This window comes from Erinaceus europaeus, chromosome 2 (genome assembly GCF_950295315.1).
Source record: "Erinaceus europaeus chromosome 2, mEriEur2.1, whole genome shotgun sequence".
NCBI lineage: Eukaryota > Metazoa > Chordata > Mammalia > Eulipotyphla > Erinaceidae > Erinaceus > Erinaceus europaeus.
In genome coordinates, this window is record NC_080163.1 from 121,928,909 (window position 1) to 121,948,681 (window position 19,773).

At 44.6% G+C, this 19,773-nt stretch overlaps 1 protein-coding gene across 1 annotated transcript in view; it reads left to right on the forward strand.

Annotated features, from left to right (window-relative positions):
* The first annotated feature begins 914 nt into the window (after positions 1 to 914).
* The window catches only part of COTL1 (coactosin like F-actin binding protein 1), a 66,471-nt gene continuing 47,612 nt past the window's right edge, over positions 915 to 19,773 (forward strand). Inside the window, exons 1-2 of the mRNA XM_007528354.3 lie at positions 915 to 1,153; positions 1,391 to 1,473. Of these exons, the coding sequence (XP_007528416.1) occupies positions 1,077 to 1,153; positions 1,391 to 1,473 (160 nt within the window). The 5' untranslated portion in view covers positions 915 to 1,076. The remainder of the gene's footprint in view (positions 1,154 to 1,390; positions 1,474 to 19,773) is intronic.

Below are 19,773 nucleotides of genomic sequence, written 5' to 3' on the forward strand. Positions count from 1 at the left end.
TCCAGTTTCTCCCCACCCGGAGCTAAACACTGGGGAAGGGGTAGTTTACCTTAGTTTGATGCATTTAAATTACTCAAACAAAGGTGTCAAATTGGGGGTGGAGGGTACAGCCTGGGGGCGGGGTTGGTGAGGGAGGAGGTGGAGGATAGAGGAGGGAATAAGGAGATGAGAAGCGATTACAGAAGCCAGACCTTCCATCTTCTGTACCCCATAATGACCCTGGGTCCATACTCCCAGAGGCATAAAGAATAGGGACGCTATCAGGGGAGGGGATGGGACACGGAGTTCTGGTGATGGAAATTGTGTGGAGTTGTACCCCTATTATCCTATGGTTTTTGTCAGTATTTCCTTTTTATAAATAAAAATTTAAAAAAGATAAGAGAGATGAGGGGAAGGGAGGAGGGAGACAGCTGGGGTGAAAATAGGAAGAAGACGGAATTGGAGGGTGGGTATAAAGAAAGATGGAGGAGGAAGGAGGACCAGGGCAGGGGGAAGATCGAGGGAAAGAAGGGGAGGAGAAAGAGAAAGGAGGTGGGAAGAGGGGAAGGAGTAAGGATAGTGAAAGAACGAGAGGGTTGGGTGGAGAACTGGAGATGCAGATGGAGTAGAGAGGGGGAAGGGGAGGAGGAGAGAGAAGAGGGGGTAAGTGGGTGTGAGAGCCTGTCAGGGGACGATGAAGAAGCGATGGGAAGAAGTGGGAGGAGTTGACAGCGGAGGGAAAAGAAAAGGAGGGAGGAAAGAACCCCTGCTTCAATCTCCTTTGCCGAGTTGCGCAACCCGCTGGGTTGGGGATTGGCCACTGGCAAGAGAAGAGGCCCCGCCCCTGAGATCATCCTGCCAATGGGAACTAGGGGCGTGGCGGACAGTGGCTCGCATAGCCAATGGGCGCGCGTGGGCGTGCCGGGGCTGCTCGGGTGGCGGTGCAATCTGGGCCGCGCTCGGAGCTCGGAGTCCGCAGCGCTGCATCGCCGCCGCCACCGCTGTCCTCAAAGTCCCCGCCGCTGACCGACCCCGCGGCCGGCTCGGGGCGCTCTTGTCCGCTGCGTGTTGACTGATCTCACTGTGGGCCCTCCGCCATGGCCACCAAGATCGACAAAGAGGCTTGCAGGACCGCGTACAATCTGGTGCGCGACGACGGCTCGGCCGTCATCTGGTGAGGAGCTTCCCATTCATCTCCGAGCCCCACTCCCCGAGCTCGCGAGGGGCCTGGTGCACGGAGCCGGCTTCCTAACCCGGGGCACTCAGGCTCCTCCCGTGCGGCAATCGGCCCCCGCAACCCGGGACAGCCAGAGCATCTCTTAGACTGCCCTGCTGGAAGCCCTGCACTGGGCGGCCGCCAACGCTCATGTGTGTGTGTGTTTTTTTCCTCCCTTCTTCTCCCAACCCAAAGGGTGACTTTTAAATACGACGGCTCCACCATCGTCCCCGGCGAGCAGGGAGCGGAGTATCAGGACTTCATCCAACAGTGCACAGGTAGGGAGACACACCTTCTTGGGGGGGGCAGGTTCCTGATCTTTTTCTGGGTGGGGGAGGGATTGTCCACATCCTGGGGAAGAGACTCTGGCCACCCCTAGGCCCCCTTGAGGTTGAGTTCAGTGGGCGAGGGGAGGGGATGGAGTTTCTGAAAGCCTCTTAGACTCGCCTGTGGACTCAGAGAGCAGCCGGAGGTGACCACCTGGCCTGCTCACTCCCTCCCTCGGGGACACCTCCTTTGGCCCCTGTGGCTCGCTGCTTTCCCACAGGCAACTCATGCGGCCCTCCCCACTTTCTCCTCCTCTGAAGGGTCAGTGAGGCAGAATGGAAACAAGCCTGGGGCTTATTGCAGGAGAGAAACTGTCAGAGGACTCTCCTTTTCTCTGCCGGGGTTGTCTGGTTCCCTGCTGGTTCTGTCTGGGTTATTCCCTCCAAACATATAGAGTCAGGTGCCAGAGCTCACTCATCATGGAATCTCATTCATATGAAGTGTAGAAAAATCAAAGCTACCCTGTGCTGTGAAGGTCAGAATATTGGTGGCATTGTATGGTCCATAGTCAGGAACTGGGAGGGGCTCACAGAAGACTTTGGGGAGAGGGGGGTTGGCAAGCATCTGCTATTTCTGCTTCAGATGTAATTACACAGGTGTGTGTGTGTGTGTGTGTGTGTGTGTTAGGTAAGAAATCATTAAGCAAAGTGCTCCACTTTTTTGAACCTTGTGCAACTCACCCAGGGTGTGAGGGGCAATTTAAAAGAAGGGAAGTGTTGTGTATACCCATAAACCTCTCCTAGAGGCAAAAGAATCTTTGCTAATTGGTCCTTTAAAGCTGAGATTGGAGAGAAGACTCTCTCTAAGTCTCTGGTCTCTAACCTGGAGACAGATCCATTCAGACAAAGGCAGCCCCGCCTGGAGCTTAGGGCGGGGACTGGTTGAGACTGAATCCTCCAGTGGCCCCTTCCCAGCTGTGTGGTTTGGGGCTAGTTATTTACCCTTTCTGGGTCCCATTTTCCTCACCTGTAATCATGGTAGTCTGTCATGGGGATAAATTCACCAAAGTGTGTAAAATGCTCTGACCTATGCCCATATCAACTGTCACAAATCTTGTAAAATGCCCTCTTCTTTAACAACTTCCTTAATCACAATATTTTGCATGTAGTTTAGTTGAGAGTATTTGCAAACTACTACTGGCAGGGCAATTCTAAGGTTTTTAAGTTTTATTTTAATGTTCTCAGTGAAAATGTCTCTCCCAGCTGCTGTAAGCACTCAACTTATTGTTTGTACGGGACCAGTTTAAAGTGTCAGACCCATAAAGTTCTATAATAACTCACATTTAATAAAATGCACAGTCTTTTAGAATATCTATTTATTGTGAGAGGGAGAGAGAACCAGAGGACCTCACGCTTCAGGGTCTAACTCCTTATCTAGTGCACTACTTCCCAGGCAGATCCTTTTGGAGCACTAGTGGGGCTAGGATTCACACCCAGGTCTCTGACTTAGGAACCCTGTCTCTTGCCTGGCTCCATCCTTTGTCCACTGTAGTGAAGATTTCTACAAGTGGAATAAGTGCCTGCTCTTGACTTTCTCCCCAACTTTCCAGTCTGGTGCACAACCCGGCAATTCAGCAGTATTTTTTGCTTCTTTGGCGCACTGAGTCTGTCAGGCTTTGTGTCCTGAGCTAGCTTCCCTCCTTCCTCAACTGGGGAGTGATAAACTCGCTGTGTCTTTCCTTGGGCTATCCATCACCCAGACCCCTATCAGCCATCAGCAGGGTTCTGCCTATGAAGCCATTGTTCTCTCCACTCAGTAGAGAAGGTGACCCCAGGAAGAAAGAGAACATCCTGTCAATTGATTCCTAACAGATGCTCTGGGCCTTTGGGCCTGGCTGGAAGGGCTTTGGGGCTGTGTGGCTGGAGAGCACTTCCTTCCTCCCCCAGGCTTTGTGGTTTCTACTGGAGCCCTTCCCCCCAGTAAAGGGGATGGGAGTGGGGGTGGGAAGTAGGGGAGATGGACTGAAATGCTTCCCCTGCCAATCACGGATCTAGTGAATGGGCTGTGGTTCTGAGGGCTCCGCCTGCTTCAACTCCCAAGTCCAGAGAGTACACCCTCCTTCCTGAGCCATCTGCTGGACAAATATAAGGATGAGTGACAGTTACCTCATCTGCTCTTGTTCCTGCCCCCAGCCATGTCCTTATATCCCAGTGAGAAGGAATCTAGACACTGACCGGTAGTTTTTAATATGTCAGTTTGTGTGCTTGGCAGGTCTTGTCTCCATGACCAAGACTGTTTCTGAGGGCCAGGGAGATAGTTCAGTGGCAGAGCACAAGACTTGCCTGTGTGAGGTCACAGCTTTGATCCCTAACACTGAGTATTCCAAAACTGAGCAATACTCTGGTCTCACTTATAAACAGTAGAAGAACTTTTCTTCTTCTTCTTCTTCCTCTTTTCTCCTCCTCTTCCTCCCTCATCTCCCTCCTTCCTCTTCCTCCTCCACTTCTTTAGATAGGTAGATAGATAGATAGACAAACAGATAGATAGATAGACGTGAACCTGAAAGAAACCACAGCACTAAAGCTTCCTTTAATGTGCTGGGAGCCAGGTTCCAACCTGGGTGGCAAACATGGCAAAGCAGTGCACTATCAAAGTGAACTGATCCAAGACTATTCTTCTTACACATAGGAGCAAACTGAGATCCAGAGAGGTTGAGTGACTTGCCCTGAGCTCACACAGCACAATGTGTGCAGAGTAGGGATTTGAGCTCAGGCAGGCTGCTTCTCAGACCCACATTCTTCACCTTTTTGCTCTCAGGAAGTGGTTTGTAAAGTCTCCTCTCTGAACCAAGTGGCTGCTTTACAGGTGAATGGGTTCTGGTTGGGGTTTGAGGGACAGCTGGCAGGTGACAAGTGACATGCTTGGCGACTTGTATGATGCAGTGGTCAGGCTTCCACACACTTCCTGTCACCAAATATCTCAAGGTGAACTTGAACTCAGAAACAACTGCTCTTTCTCCACAGGTAGGATGGCGGGGGATGGAGCACCCTTTTAGACTTTCTCTCCTCCTTGACACTCCCTCCTGTACATTTTTTCTTGAAATACCCACTTCCCCCACTCTGTTCCCTTCAGTTTTCTGTTTTCTTTCTCCTGTCCTCCTCACCCCCCAGGGTTTTCCAGGACGGCACCTGCCCTTTTCCCTTTCCCATTTAGATTTTTTAAAATAATTTTTTTATTATCTTTATTTATTGGATAGAGACAGCCAGAAATTGAGACAGTAAGGGAGATAGAGAGGGAGAGAGAAAGAGAGACACCTGCAGATCTGCTTCACCACTTGTGAAGCTTTCCCCCTGTAGGTGGGGACTGGGGGCTTGAACCTGGGTCCTTGAACGCCGTAACATGTGCGCTCTACCAGGTGTGCCACCACCCAGCCCCCCCCCCCCCCAATTCAGATCTTAGCTTCAGCCTGGTTTCTCCTTATCCACAGCTGATGTGTTCCAGGAGGTCGCTTGTCTGGAGGGGCCCACTGCTCCCTGTTTCTTTCTGCTAAGGGGCTGAAGCCTAGGTTCCAGTGGCCTGACCCTTCTGACACTGGGTTGGCTTGTCCTCCTCCTCCTCCTATGCCAGCTTCTTCATTCTCACTTCCCTGTTTTCTTCCTTCTGACCCCAGAGCTAGTCTGCATGAATATCAGGGATTACTTAGGCAAAGATAAACTTTAGCAGAAAGTCAAAATCTGTGGCTTCCAAGGTTGAAAGTCCAGGGTGAGTGTTAGCTGCAAGTAAAGTGCTACAACCCCAACCCCCTTCCACACCTATCTCCTTGCTCTATTTGCCTTCTTTTTAAAAATTTCTTTATTGGGTGATTAATGGTTTACAGTCAACAATAAAATACAATAGTTTGTACATCTGTAATACTTCTCAGTTTCCCATATTTCCATTCAATTCTCGCTAGATCCTCCTCTGCCATTATGTTCCAGGACCTGAACCCTTCCCCGACCCCCAGAGTCTTTTACTTTGGAGCAATACACCAACTTCAGTCCAAGTTCTGCTATGTGTTTTCCCTTCTGTTCTTATTTTTCAACTTCTGTCTGCGAGTGAAATTATCCCATCTTCTCTGGATGATCTCACTTAACATGATTCCTTCAAGCTCCATCCAAGATGAGGTGAAGAAGGTGAATTTACCATTTTTAACAGCTGAGTAGTATTCCACTGTACACCTGGGTTGCTTCCCAGATTTGGCTATTACAAACTGTGCTGCTATGAACATAGGTAAACACAAATCTTTTTGGGTGGTTATGTTTGGTTGGTTGCCTTCTTATTCCCTTTTTGGGGATCAGAGGGCAGGTTCTTCCTCAGTGGTGACACAGATGTTACCACTTACCCCTCTTTCAGGCCAGGGGAGAGAGCCCCTGTGCCAGTCATTTCAGTGGGAGTCTTCATATTTACAGACCCTTGCTGGCTTAACTGGGGCCCTGTGCCCATCCTGAAACAATCATCAGTGTCCCCCTGGAGTGAGCTGACCCACACAAACCAGAAAATAGAATGGGAGAGAATAGCTTTCTATGGGGAGGGAATACTGTTTCTAGAAGAGGAGCAAAACTCAAACTAAGTACATTTGCCCCTCAGCATATCTTCCCTTTACTGCAAGTTTCTTTGATCTTGATCTTTCTTGTGTGGTCTGATATATTTTCTACCCCACCTCTTCATTGCTGGAATAACTCTTTCTAGAATACTTATCTCTAATCAAGTTACTCCTCTGCTCATTAACCCTCTATGGCTCCCCTGTGTCATTGGATTAATCACAGGCTGTCTGGCTGGTACTCCAGTGGTTTTCTTTCTTTTTTTAAATTTCTTTATTGGGGAATTAATGTTTTACATTCAACAGTAAATACAATAGTTTGTACATGCATAACATTCCCTAGTTTTCCATATAACAATACAACCCCCACTAGGTCCTCTGTCATCCTTCTTGGACCTGTATTCTCCCCACCCACCCACTCCCACCCCAGAGTCTTTTACTTTGGTGCGATATGCCAATTACATTTCAGGTTCTACTTGTTTTTTGTTTTTTTTTCTTCTGATCTTGTTTTTCAACTTCTGCCTGAGAGTGAGATCATCCCATAGTCATACTTCTGTTTCTGACTTATTTTACTTAACATAAATTCTTCATGGTCCATCCAAGATTGGCTGAAAATGGTGAAGTCACCATTTTTTACAGCTGAGTAGTATTCCATTGTGTATATATACCACAACTTGCTTAGCCACTCATCTGTTGTTGGACACCTGGGTTGCTTCCAGGTTTTGGCTATTACAAATTGTGCTGCCAAGAACATATGTGTACACAGATCTTTTTGGATGGATGTGTTAGGTTCCTTAGGATATATCCCCAGGAGAGGAATTGCAGGGTCATAGGGTAGGTCCATGTTTAGCCTTCTGAGAGTTCGTCAGACTGTTCTCCACAGAGGTTGGACCAATTTACATTCCCACCATCAGTGTAGGAGGGTTCCTTTGACCCCACACCATCTCCAGCATTTGCTGCTATTACCTTTTCTGATGTATGAAATTCTCACAGGAGTGAAGTGGTATTTCATTGTTGTCTTTATTTGCATTTCTCTGACAATCAGAGACTTGGAGCATTTTTTCATGTGTTTCTCAGCCTTTTGGATCTCTTCTGTGGTGAATATTCTGTCCATGTCCTCCCCCCATTTTTGGATGGGGTTATTTGTTGTCTTGTTGTTGAGTTTGGCAAGCTCTTTATATATGTTGGTTATTAAACTCTTGTCTGATGTATGGCATGTAAAGATCTTCTCCCATTCTGTGAGGGGTCTCTTGGTTTGGGTAGTGGTTTCTTTTGCTGTGAAGAAGCTTTTTAATTTGATGTAATCCCATAGGTTTGTACTTGCCTTAGTCTTCTTTGTAATTGGATTCGTTTCATTGAAGATGTCTTTAAAATGTATGTGGAAAAGAGTTCTGCCAATATTTTCCTCTAAGTATCTGATAGTTTGTGGTCTAACATCCAAGTCCTTGATCCACTTGGAATTTACTTTTGTATTTGGTGAAATACAGTGATTCAGTTTCATTCTTCTGCATGTGTCAATCCATTGTTTCCAACACCATTTGTTGAAGAGACTCTGCTTTCCCCATTGAATAGTCTGGGCCCCTTTGTCAAAGATTAGATGTCCAAAGGTGTGGGGCTACTCCAGTGGTTTTCTACCCACCTGTGTCCTCTGCCCAGTGCCTCCTCATATCCATCTATGTGCACTGGCATCTGGAAGCTGTGTCACACACCCAACTGGGGAAAGGGTCTTTGATTTTGCATATTCTCTCTAAGTGGAATTCCTCTTTCCATCTCAGCCCATCTAGCATTCATTACCCCCACCACAACCACCACCAGTCTAGTGTGATCTCATCTCTCTATTGCTGTGTGGCATTGGCTAAACCTATCCCTCTCTCTGTACCATAGTCCTCTGGTCTATAAAGTAGGGATGCTGCTAGTACCTGCCTCTGAGGGCATCTATGTGTCTAAACAAAGCAGGGTCTTTTATGTTCACTGAATGCCACTATTAAACCTTTATATAGCACTATTTTTTATTTTTTAAAGAATTTATTTATATATTTATGAGAAAGACAGTGGAGGGAGGGAGAGAGAGGGAGAGGGAGAGGGATAGGGGGAGGGAGAGGGAGAGAGAGAGAGAGAATCAGACATAACTCTGATACATGTGCTGCCTGGGACTGAACTCAGGACCTCATGCTTGAGAGTCCAATACTTTATCCACTGCATCAACTCCCGGACCACTCTAAATCACTCTTTACTTTTTCTTTCCTGTCATTTTTTAAAACATATTTATTTATTTATTCCTTTTTGTTGTCCTTGTTTTATTATTATAGTTATTATTGTTGTTGTTATTGATGTCGTCATTGTTGGATAGGACAGAGAGAAATGGAGAGAGGAGGGGAAGACAGAGAGGCAGAGAGAAAGAGAGACACCTGCAAACCTGCTTCACTACCTGTGAAGCAACTCCCCTGCAGGTGGGGAGCTGGGGGTTCGAACGGGGATCCATACACCAGTCCTTGCACTTTCTTTCCTATCATTTTAAAGAGACATCAGAACATCACTCAGCTTTCTCAGCCCTGGCATACATGGTGTCAGGGATTGAACCTGGGGCCTCTTGCATATAAAATTTTTAATTATTTAATTTTTCCCCCTTTTAACCAGAGCACTTCTCAGCTCTGGATTTTGGTGATGTATGGGATTAAACATGGGACCTTGAAACCTTAGGCATGAGAGTCTTTTTGTATAACCATTATACTATCTCTCCTGCTCTACATTGTTTTTCTTATAGCACTTATGATGACATCATACTTTCTGTTATGACGTTTCAGTGCATGCCCCAGCCTGCACATAGTAGGCACTCATTCCCAGTTAGCCCACAGTAGGCACCTTATCCCAGGCTGGCACTTGGCATGGACTGGGCCCACATGCAGTTAGTGCTTAACAGCTAGTAAGAGATGACACAGTGTTGAAGGGTTTGGATAGCATTAGACAGCCCAGGTTCAAATACCTGCCAGTGAAGTGGCATGGAGTCTGAATTACCACCATGCCATCCTTCTGCTGTAATACGGGGAATGGGAGGCCTAAGGAAGCAAGCTGGAGGTGCCTAAGACATAGTGCTCTGTAAGTATTACTTACTCTGACTGTCATCTCAATGGTGATTCAGTGTGGAAGCAGAGGATGTGGTTTCAAGTTGAGGAGGTCATGGGCTAGAAATCGGACCTGAGTTGCCCAGGAGGGTCTTAAGACACCTGACCCAGCTATGGGAACTAGGGAGAGCTGGGGTTCTGCAGACATTGGCAGCAATAAAGGAACATTTTCCAGACCTACTAGATGAGTACTCTATTGGCTGCAGAAAAAGCTCACAGATGATGTATACATGCCAAGGCAGTGACTGGCTAGTTATGAAACCATGTTGGTTGAATACCCAGAAAGCAAGACTAAGTAAAAAGAAGAAGGTGAACCAGCAGATATAAAACAGATGTAATTTTACCTCTCAGAAATTGGTTCACTCATATATTCTTTTAGTTGTTCATTCATCCATCCATCCATCCATCCATCCATCCATCCATCCATTCATCCAAGGTACAGGAGCATCTACTTTACAGAGTACTGGCCTAGGCCCTGAGGATATATATCAAAATAGAGAAAGCCCCTGTTCTCATGGAATTGACATTTTATTGTCATCACAGTCTTTAAAATTGTTCTCTCCTAGGGCCAGCAAGGTAGCTCACTTGGATAGTGTGTTTGCTTTGTCATGCACATGAGCCAGGTTTGAGCTGGGCCCCATAGCACTGAAGGAAGTTTGCATGGTGTGGTGTCTTTCTGTATCTAGAAAGAAAAAGTGTTTTTGCTTATAAATGTAACAATGTTTAGCTGATCCTGTATTGATGGGCTCTGAAGTATTCTGTTGTGAGCAGTTTTATTCTGGAAAAAATCCAAGCACCTAGGAATGGATATAGTGTTCTGTAGGAACCAATTTTAGAATTGATGTCAATAATGGAGCCACATTGTCTTAACTTGTAGTCTTTCTCCATTGTATAGTCTTGGATAAGCCCCTCGGGTGGTCTACTTCCTCATCTGTAAGGTGAGGATAAATTGAAATGACACCTATAAAGCTGCTATGTCAGATCAATAAATGTGGTTGTGTTCATGCCATGCCTCCTTGGAAGGTGTTACTCAGGTAGGTGAAATAAATATGATGTGTTGGGGGTTATCAGAAAAAGCTCATTCAGTATTGGGAAGGTAGTATAAAGTATGTCAAAGATTTTCATGCCTGGGGCTTTGAGGTCCCAGGTTCAATCCCCAGAACCACCATAAGCCAGAGCTAAGGAGTACTCTCTCTCTCTAATATAAATTATATATTAATATGTTAATATGAAAATATATATATATAAAGCTTATTCGTGGAGGGTTGGATCAGCATCTGGCTTAGTTTGGTGTAGGTGGCCAATGATGATGGTTGATTGATGGTTTGAGGACAGAGGATTTTCCCATGATATTCTGGTAGGCTTGGCATGTCAGCCTGCCTGGGAAGCAGAACATTTAAGAATTTATAAGCACGTGGTACAGGAGGTGGCACAGTGGATAAAACAGTGGACTGCTCAAACATGAGGTCTGGATTTTGATCACCTACAGTGCCATGTGCCAGAGTGATGTCTGGTTCATTTTCTCCTTTCATCTGTCTCACAAACAAACAAACAAACAAAAATTTTTTTCAAAAGTTTACAGACAGACTCTGGTTTGAGCCCTATTTCCATTAGTTACATGTCTTGAGCAGGTCACGTACAATTCCTGAGCCTCCTCAAAATGAGCTCTATCATATTTTTTTAAAAAGATTTTATTTATATATTAATGAGGAAGATAGGAAGAGAGAGAAAGAACCAGACAGCACTCTGGCACATGTGCTGCCGGGTATCAAACTGAGGACCTCATGCTTGAGAGTCCAAAGCCTTATCACTGCGCCACCTCCTGGACCACAGCTCTATCATATTTTGTTGAAGGGATCAGAGAGACAATGTGTGGGTCCTCTAGTGTATTACAGGTAAAATGTAAATTAGTCAGATCTCTTTTCAGGGAAATGTGACAAACACCTAAGAATATTTAAAAGGTACCTGCTCTTTCATTCAGCAGTTTTCACCTATAAATATACCCTCATAAGAGGGAAGTGAAATACATATCTGGACAATCTTTGCAGTGTTGTTTGCAGTAGGAAAAAAAATAAAATGAGAATAATCCAAAAGTGGGCCAAGTGTAGACTGGTTGGAGGTTCTAAGGGACAAAAAAACCTCTGTCATATTCATGAAAGAATTTGGGGACTTCTATGTGTACTGATTTGTAACAACCTCCAAAACATTTAATTAAGAGAAAAAGTAAGATAAAATATGGGATCACTTTGGTCTGTTTAGCATTTGTCCTTTGGGGGAACTTAGTTCTTTCATCTCATTTTTCCCATTGATTATATATTATGTAGTTCCAATGGGGCTAACTATAACCCTCTCTACTAGCTAGCAAATGACCAAGACCTGACCAATCAGAGTAAGCAACGTCTTCTGTTAATTCATTGGTTCAGGGTTGGGGTCATGTGACTCCAGTCAAACCAGTCAGACCCACCGCTGAAATGTTGGATAAAATTGTTCGGAGTCCTGTAATCTCTAGGGCTAAATCTTGTATGCCCAGGACCTAGCTATGACTTGTACAGAGAACCTGTGTTATGCAAACACAGGACGAGAGCCAAAAATAGGCATGGAGACCAGATGACTGGGCTTAAACTCTGGAATTTGGAGCTAGTCATACTTGAAATATTATCCTTAGAGTGTTTATTCTCCTGAACTAATTACTTTCTTTTATTGTTGTTGCTTAGTGGGTTTGAGTGGGTTCTTTATCGTTTCCATGTGAAAGAGTCCCATAGTTTCAGAGTAGACAATGTGTGAGACCTAGGGTTTGATCCCTGACACTGACTGTGCCAGAGTGGGGCTCTCTTGTTTTTCCCTTTCTTTACATTTTCCTCTTTGTCTCATAAAATAAACAAGCATTTTTAAAAGTAGAAAAACGTGTTTTCCAGACACTTGTAAAGAATAGTGAGGCTGATTTTATTCAGAGGACTATTGTCATAGGTGTAGGGAGATCACTGCAGTGGGGTTTTCAGTGAGGGAGAGAGAATAAGCTCTACTCTGAATACAAGGAAAAGTGAGAATGTCAGTGAGTAGGTAGTTACTAAAAGGAAGGATCAGAATTGAGGAAGGATTTTGGCTAAATTCACTTAACAGGAATCTTGCTGAAGGCAGGAAGGGTGATCTGACATTGCCCAGGGGACAGTCGTAAATGAGGAGTCTCTGATTAGAGAGCAAGGTGCTCATAAATGATGAGAGACTCTAGCTAGACAGACCGAGTAGGATTCCTGCTAAAATCAGACAATGCAGAGATGTACAGAGAAATCCAAAAGTCAAAGCCTAGTTGCAGAAATCCAAAAGTCAAAGTCCACTCAGAAGGACCTGAGTGGACTTACTATTTTTTTTTAATCATCTTTATTTATTGGATAGAGACAACCAGAAATCAAGATGGAAGAGAGTGATAGGGAGAGAAACAGAGAGAGAGAGACACCTGCAACACTGATTCACCACTTGCAAAGCTTTTTTGCAGGTGGGTACCAGGGGCTCGAACCCTGGTCTTTGGCACATTGCAACATGTGTGCTCAACCAGGTGCACCACCACCTGGCTTTGTGGAGTGGACATATTTATTTATTTATTTATTATTACTATTATTATTTTAAAGACATATTTATGAGAAAGGGAGAAAAGGAAAGAGAAAGAGAGAGAGAGAGAGAGAGAGAGAGAGAGAACCAGAGCATCACTCTGACTCAGAAGAAGCTGAATACTGAACTTGAGACCTCGTGCTTGAGTACCCAAGATTTTATCCAGGGTCACCTCTCAACTTCATTATTGCTATTATCTGTTTGTTTGCTTGTTTTTATTGCTACCAGGGTTATTGCTGGGGCTTGGTGCCTGCATGATGAATCCACTGCTTCTGGTGGCCATCCCCCCCAACACTTTTTATTATTAGAATAGAGAGAAATTGAGAAAGGTGGAGAAGAAAGCAAGACACCTATAGCACTGCTTCACTCTTTGTGAAGCTTCCTTCATGAAGGTGGGGATCAGGGCTTCAAACCCTGGTTCTTCTTCAGTAACAGGTGTGCTCAACCAGGTGTACCACCACCCAACCCTATTATTATTGTTGTTGTTTTGCTTTCTTCCCAGAGTACTGTTCAGCTCTGGCTTATGGTGGTATCAGGAATTGAACTTGGGACCTTGGAGCCTCAGGGTTTATTAGTCTTTTTGCTTAATCACTATGCTATCTCCTTGGCCATATTTGTTTATTCATTCATTTGTCCATTCATTCATTCATTCATTCATTCATTCATTTTATGCAAGTGATCAAAACACCCCTCACTTCTAGCATGTGAGGTGCTGGAATTGAATGTGGGACCTTGGACATTCAAATCCTGTAAAAACAAAAGCAGCGTGTTAGGATGCAAAAAAGATGTCTTTAGCCTTTGTGTCAGTAGCTGTACAACATATGTATAGTTGATATATATCTTTTTTTATCAGAGCACTGTTCAGCTCTGGCATATGGTGGTGCTGGGGATTGATCCTGGGACTTTGGAGTCTCATGCATGAGAGTCTCTTTGCATAACCATTATGCTATCTATCCCTTCCCTTCAATTGATAATTGACAGTCTGTCTATTTTACTGCTCTGCACTTAGGTTCCCCCCACCCTGAGATGTACACACATTTAGGGATACCTCAGAAACTTGGATGAAGGGACAAGGTGGTGGTGCCCTTGGTGGAGAGCACATGTTACACTACTTAAGGATCTGGAGTCAAACCCCAGTCCCCACCTGCAGGAGGAAAGCTTCTTGAGCAGTGAAGTAGTGCTGTGGGTGTCTCTCTGTCTCTCTCCCTCTCTATCTCCCCTTCCCTCTTGATTTTTCTGTCTATATACAGTAATAAATAAATTAAACATTAAAAAAGAAACAAACGAGAAGGGAAAGGAAGATGGTCTTAATGAGTCTAAGAGAATATGAGGTCCAAAGAAAAATTTTGATCTGTGAAATAGTTAAATGCTGCCTGGTTTGTCAGTCTTGCATTCATCAAGTGTTGATTGATACCTGCTTTGTGCTAAGAGTAGTCATGTCGGTTTATGATTTTTTAAAAAATATTTATTTGAGAGTTGGGTGGTAGCACAGTGGGTTAAGCGGGTTAGTGCAGGTGGTGCAAAGTACAAGGACTGGTATAAGGATCCCGGTTCGATCTCCCGGCTCCCCACCTGCAGGGGAGTCACTTCACAGGTGGTGAAGCAGGTCTGCAAATGTCTGTCTTTCTCTCCCCCTCTCTCTCTTCCCCTCCTCCATTTCTTTCTGTCCTATCCAACAACGACAATATCAATAACAACAACAAGAACTACAACAAAAATGAAAAACAACAAGGGCAACAAAAGTGAATAAATAAATAAATAAATAAATAATTTAAAATATATTTATTTGTTCAGTCTTGTTGCCCTTGTTTTATTGTTGTCGTCGCTGTTGGATAGGACAGAGAGAAATGGAGGGGGGGAGACAGAGAGGGGGAGAGGAAGATAGACACCTGCAGACCTGCTTCACCACTTGTGAAGTGACTCCCCTGCAGGTGGGGAGCCAGGGGCTTGAACTGGGATCCTTATGCCTATCCTTGCGCTTCGCGCCATGTGTGCTTTACCCGCTGCGCTACTTCCTGACTCCCTGGTTTATGATTTTTAAGTGGTGCCCTGACGGGCTGCTGAGCCAAATTTTTCCTGCAACATTTAGTCTGCACTGCCTCCTTCTCCACTGTTTGACTGGGCAGTAATTTCCTGTCTACACAGTCCCAGTGTTCATGGGCTTAGTAATAGACAACTCTTTTTTGGATTGCCTTGGGTGAAATTTGGGCTTGCCTTTATAGGGAGGCCCATTATTTTATTTTATTTTTTATTATTTATTTAAGAAAGGAGACATTAACAAAACCGTAGGATAAGAGGGGTACAGCTCCACACAATTCCCACAACCCAATCTCCATATCCCATCCCCTCCCCTGATAGCTTTCCCATTCTCTATCTCTCTGGGAGCATGGACCCAGGGTCATTGTGGTTTGTAGAAGATGGGAGGTCTAGCTTCTGTAATTGCTTCCCCGCTGAACATGGGCGTTGACAGATCAATCCATACTCCCAGTCTGCCTCTCTCTTTCCCTAGTAGGGTGTGTCTCTGGGGAAGCTGAGCTCCAGGACACATTGGTGGGGTTGTCAGTCTAGGGAAGTCTGGTTGGCATCATGCTGGCATCTGGAACCTGGTGGCTGAAAAGAGAGTTAACATACACAGCCAAACAAATTGTTGAACAGTTATGGACCTAAAGGTTGGAATAATGCAGATGAAGTGTTGGGGGGGTATTCCCTGCAGACTCTTGTGTACTTCTGCTTTCAGGTATATATTTTTCCCTGGTTTATGGGCATGTGGGAACATATGCTGTATCTCAGGGGACCTGGACTATATCTAGGTTTGGGGACTTTATTGGGGAGTGGACCACCTGGAATGGAATTAGAGAATACTATGAAAGGAAAGGTCTCACCTGAGTGATGAAGCTGAAGGGTTGTCATTGCACACCTGAAGTCTCTGGACACAGTCTGAAGTGAAGCATGTTGGGGTGGCACTCTTTGCATTGATTAGGTTTCGGTCCGTGGATGCAATATTATTTGGTATGAATTGAGAGAAGCGTGCAGGAAAGTGGGCCCCACCCTAAGGCTCCAGGATTGGGGGAAATATAGGCTCTATAGTAGAAATGTGAGGTTCCTGCTGTCTTAGGGTTCCAGAAGACAATGGATAGTTATTGTTATCATTTCATTATTTGGTAATTGGGTTAACTTTGAAAAGTCCCCTTGTTAGGGTTTGCTGTATAATACCCAGCATCTTGTATATAGCTGTGTTACCGGTTGCTTCTGTTCTCCCTGGTCTAGGCTTTTGAGAGAGTTGACATATCAAAGACTCAGCCTATGTATTCAAAAGACTCAGTCTGTGTTTTAAAAAGTTCGAGACATATGATCAATTTTCCCCTCTGACTACACTTTAATAGGAGTGTACATAAACACCATTCCTACCACCAAAAGACTGTGTCCCATCTCACCCACCCCCCCACCCCCCCAACCCCCCCCCCTGCTGCCCCAGGAAGCCGAATGTCCACCCTCCCCCTCACCAGAGGGTTTTTACTTTGGTGCCCTACTCTCAATTTAATCAGATCCTGCTTTTAGTTTCCCTTTCTTTCTTCTTTCTCAACTTCTGTTGATGATGTAAGATCATCCCATACTCATCTTTATCTTTCTGACTTAACTGACTTAACATAATTCCTTCTAGCTCCATCCTAGATGGGTCAGATAAGGTGGGGTCATTGTTCTTAATAGCTGCATAGTATTCCATTATGTGTATGTACTACAGCTTTCTCAGCCTAGTTCAGAAAGGGTTCTCTTTTTCTTTTCCTCTGTCTCCTCTCTTTCTTTTTAATTTTTAAAAAGTTTTGATCTTTAATTACTGCATCGAGACAAAGAAATTGAGAAGGGATGAGAAAGATAGAGAGAGACAGAGACACCTGCAGCCCTGCTTTACCATTCGTGAAGCTTTCAGCCTGAAGGTGGGGATCAGGGGCTTGAACCTGGGTCCTTGCACACTGTAGTTTGTGACACCTGCGCTTAACCCACTGCGCTACCACCTGACTCCCAACACACTGTAGTTTGTGTGTTTAACCAGGTACAGAACTACCTGCCCCTCTCTTTCTCCTTTCCTTTCCTTTCCTTTCCTTTCCTTTCCTTTCCTTTCCTTTCCTTTCCTTTCCTTTCCTTTCCTTTCCTTTCCTTTCCTTTCCTTTCCTTTCCTTTCCTTTCCTTTCCTTTCCTTTCCTTCCCTTCCCTTCCCTTCCCTTCCCTTCCCTTCCCTTCCCTTCCTTCCTTCCTTCCTTCCTTCCTTCCTTCCTTCCTTCCTTCCTTCCTTCCCTTCTTCTTCCTTCTTCTTCTTCTTCTTCCTTCTTCTTCTTCTTCCTCCTTCTTCTTCTTCTTCTTCTTCTTCTTCTTCTTCTTCTTCTTCTTCTTCTTCTTCTTCTTCTTCTTCTTCTTCTTCTTCTTCTTTCTTCTTCTTCCTTCTCCTCCTCCTCTTCCTCCTCCTCCTCCTCTTCTTCTTTTTTGTTAGAGACAGAGAGAAATGGAGAGGGAAGGAAATACAGAAGGTGCCCTTCTGTAGGTGGGGATTGGGGGTTTGAACCCTTGTCCTTGTGCATAGTAATGTGTGTGCTCTATCAGGTGTTCCACTGCCCGGCTCTCTAGAAAGGGATCTCAATAAATGCTCATTACATTGCACTAAGTTTTTCTCCTCATAGACCCTCAGGCCTTAGTGAACAAACACTTTCTGAAACTACTGCTTTTGGGTTGTATAGATGTTCCCCCTACCTTGTCAACTCTCGGCTTTACACATTTACTTTGCACAGTTTTGTGTGTCCCATACCCGAAGTGCGGAACCCTGTATTCTGATTGCCAAAGCCAGTAATTATTATTTTGTCCTTACTACTTCTCCCCCAGTTTTTTCTTCACCTGAGCTCAGTGCCTACTTAAAATAATAATAATAATATAATAATAATAATATAAAAATAACAACACCCTTCCTTCTTCTACATTAAGCATACTGCCACCTCCTTTTGTGGTGGTCAGGCCTTGTTCTCACTTCCTTCTGCTGGTTCTCCTTTCCCTTGCTGCCCCAAGAGTTTGGTTGTTTCCTAAGTCTCCACCCTAAGCATGACCTTACTACCTCCTCCACAACTTCTGTCTGATTCCACCCATGTGCCAAGCCCTTTGCCAAAAGCTGGCAATCCAGGCCAGAAGAGATTCCCTGAAATTCACATCAGGCTCCTTATACTTCATGTGTAGTCTCCTCTCTCGTTTTTCTTTCCTGAAAGACATTTATTTATTTATTACCAGAACACTGTTCAGTTCTGGTTTATGGTGGTGCTGGAGATTGAACCTGGGACTTTTGAGCCTCAGGCATGAGAGTTTCTTTGCATATTCATTATGCTATCTACCCCCACTTCCTGGAAGACTTAAAAAAATTTATTTATTCCCTTTTGTTGCCCTTGCTTTATTGTTGTTGTTATTGGTGTCGTCGTTGTTAGATAGGACAGAGAGAAATGGAGAGAAGAGAGGAAGACAGAGATGGGAAGAGAAAGAAAGACACCTGCAGACCTGCTACACCTCTTGTGAAGTGACTCCTTTTCAGGTGGGGAGCTGGGGGCTTGAACCGGGATCCTTATGCCTGTCCTTGTGCTTTGCGCCACCTGCACTTAACCCGCTGCACTACCGCCCGACTCCCCCAGAAGACTTTTTTAAAAAATTTTTTTAAATTTTTATTTTATTTATTTATTCCCTTTTGTTACCCTTGTTTTATTGTTGTAGTTATTATTGTTGTTGTCGTCGTTGTTGGATAGGACAGAGAGAAATGGAGAGAGGAGGGGAAGACAGAGAGGAGGAGAGAAAGATAGACACCTGCAGACCTGCTTCACCGCCTGTGAAGCGACTCCCCTGCAGGTGGGGAGCCGGGGTTCGAACCGGGATCCTTATGCCGGTCCTTGTGCTTTGCGCCATCTGCGCTTAACCCGCTGCACTACAGCCCGACTCCCCCCAGAAGACTTTTATACACCTCTCAAAGCCCAGTGTAGATGTTCACTCTGCTCAGAAGACTTCCTTACCTTCATGGTTCTTTATCGTAACATCTTGGGGTAGGAGTGTGTCTGTTTCTTCAACTTCATGGCAAGGTCCTGTAAAGAGGGATTTTTGTCTCTCTAGTGGTGATATGTCTGTGGAGAATTGCCACCCTCATTGCTAGCCAGTCTCAGCTTCTTTCCCCCAGTGGGTGGGTCACTCCTTTATATAGACCCAAGTCATGGGCTGCAGTGTGGGTGCTGGGTGTTCCCTGCCATCTGGCTCCCCATAACTGTTTCTTGCTCAGAAAAGAGAATCCAGTTCCCCAAGTTCACATCTCAGCTCTGCTACTTATGAGAAGTGTGACCTTTGAGGGGGTCATTTCTTTTCTTCCATGCCTCAGTGTCTTGAGTGGCAGAGTGGAGGAAAAGGAAAAGGTGTCCTTGCAGAGCTTGGGGATGAACTGACTTGCTAAGGAGACCCACTTCAAGCTGTGTCTGGGACAGGCAAAACCTTCTTTCAATATTTATTATTATTATTATTTCTCAAGAAGTCATCCTGAGTTCAATTCTAAGTAGCACATGTGTTAGAGTAATGTTTTAGTTCTCTCTCTTTTTCTCACTAACAAATAATGAATAAATATTTTTTAAAAATTGCCAAAGAGGGGGCTGGGCAGTAGCACACCAGATTAAGCACACATAGTATGAAGCACAAGGATCCTGGTTCAAGTCCCTGGCTCTCCACCTGCACAAGGGTCGCTTCACAAGCAGTAAAGCAAGGTTTGAAGGTGACTCCCTGTCTCTCTCTCTCTCTATCTTCCCCATCCCTCTCAATTTCTCTCTGTCCTAGCAATATATATATATATATTGCTAGGACAATATATATAAAATATATATTTTATATATATTATATATATATATAAATATATATAATATATATATTTATATATATAATATATATATAATAATATATATAAAATATATATTTTTTTCATATATATATGAAAAAAAAAGGCCACC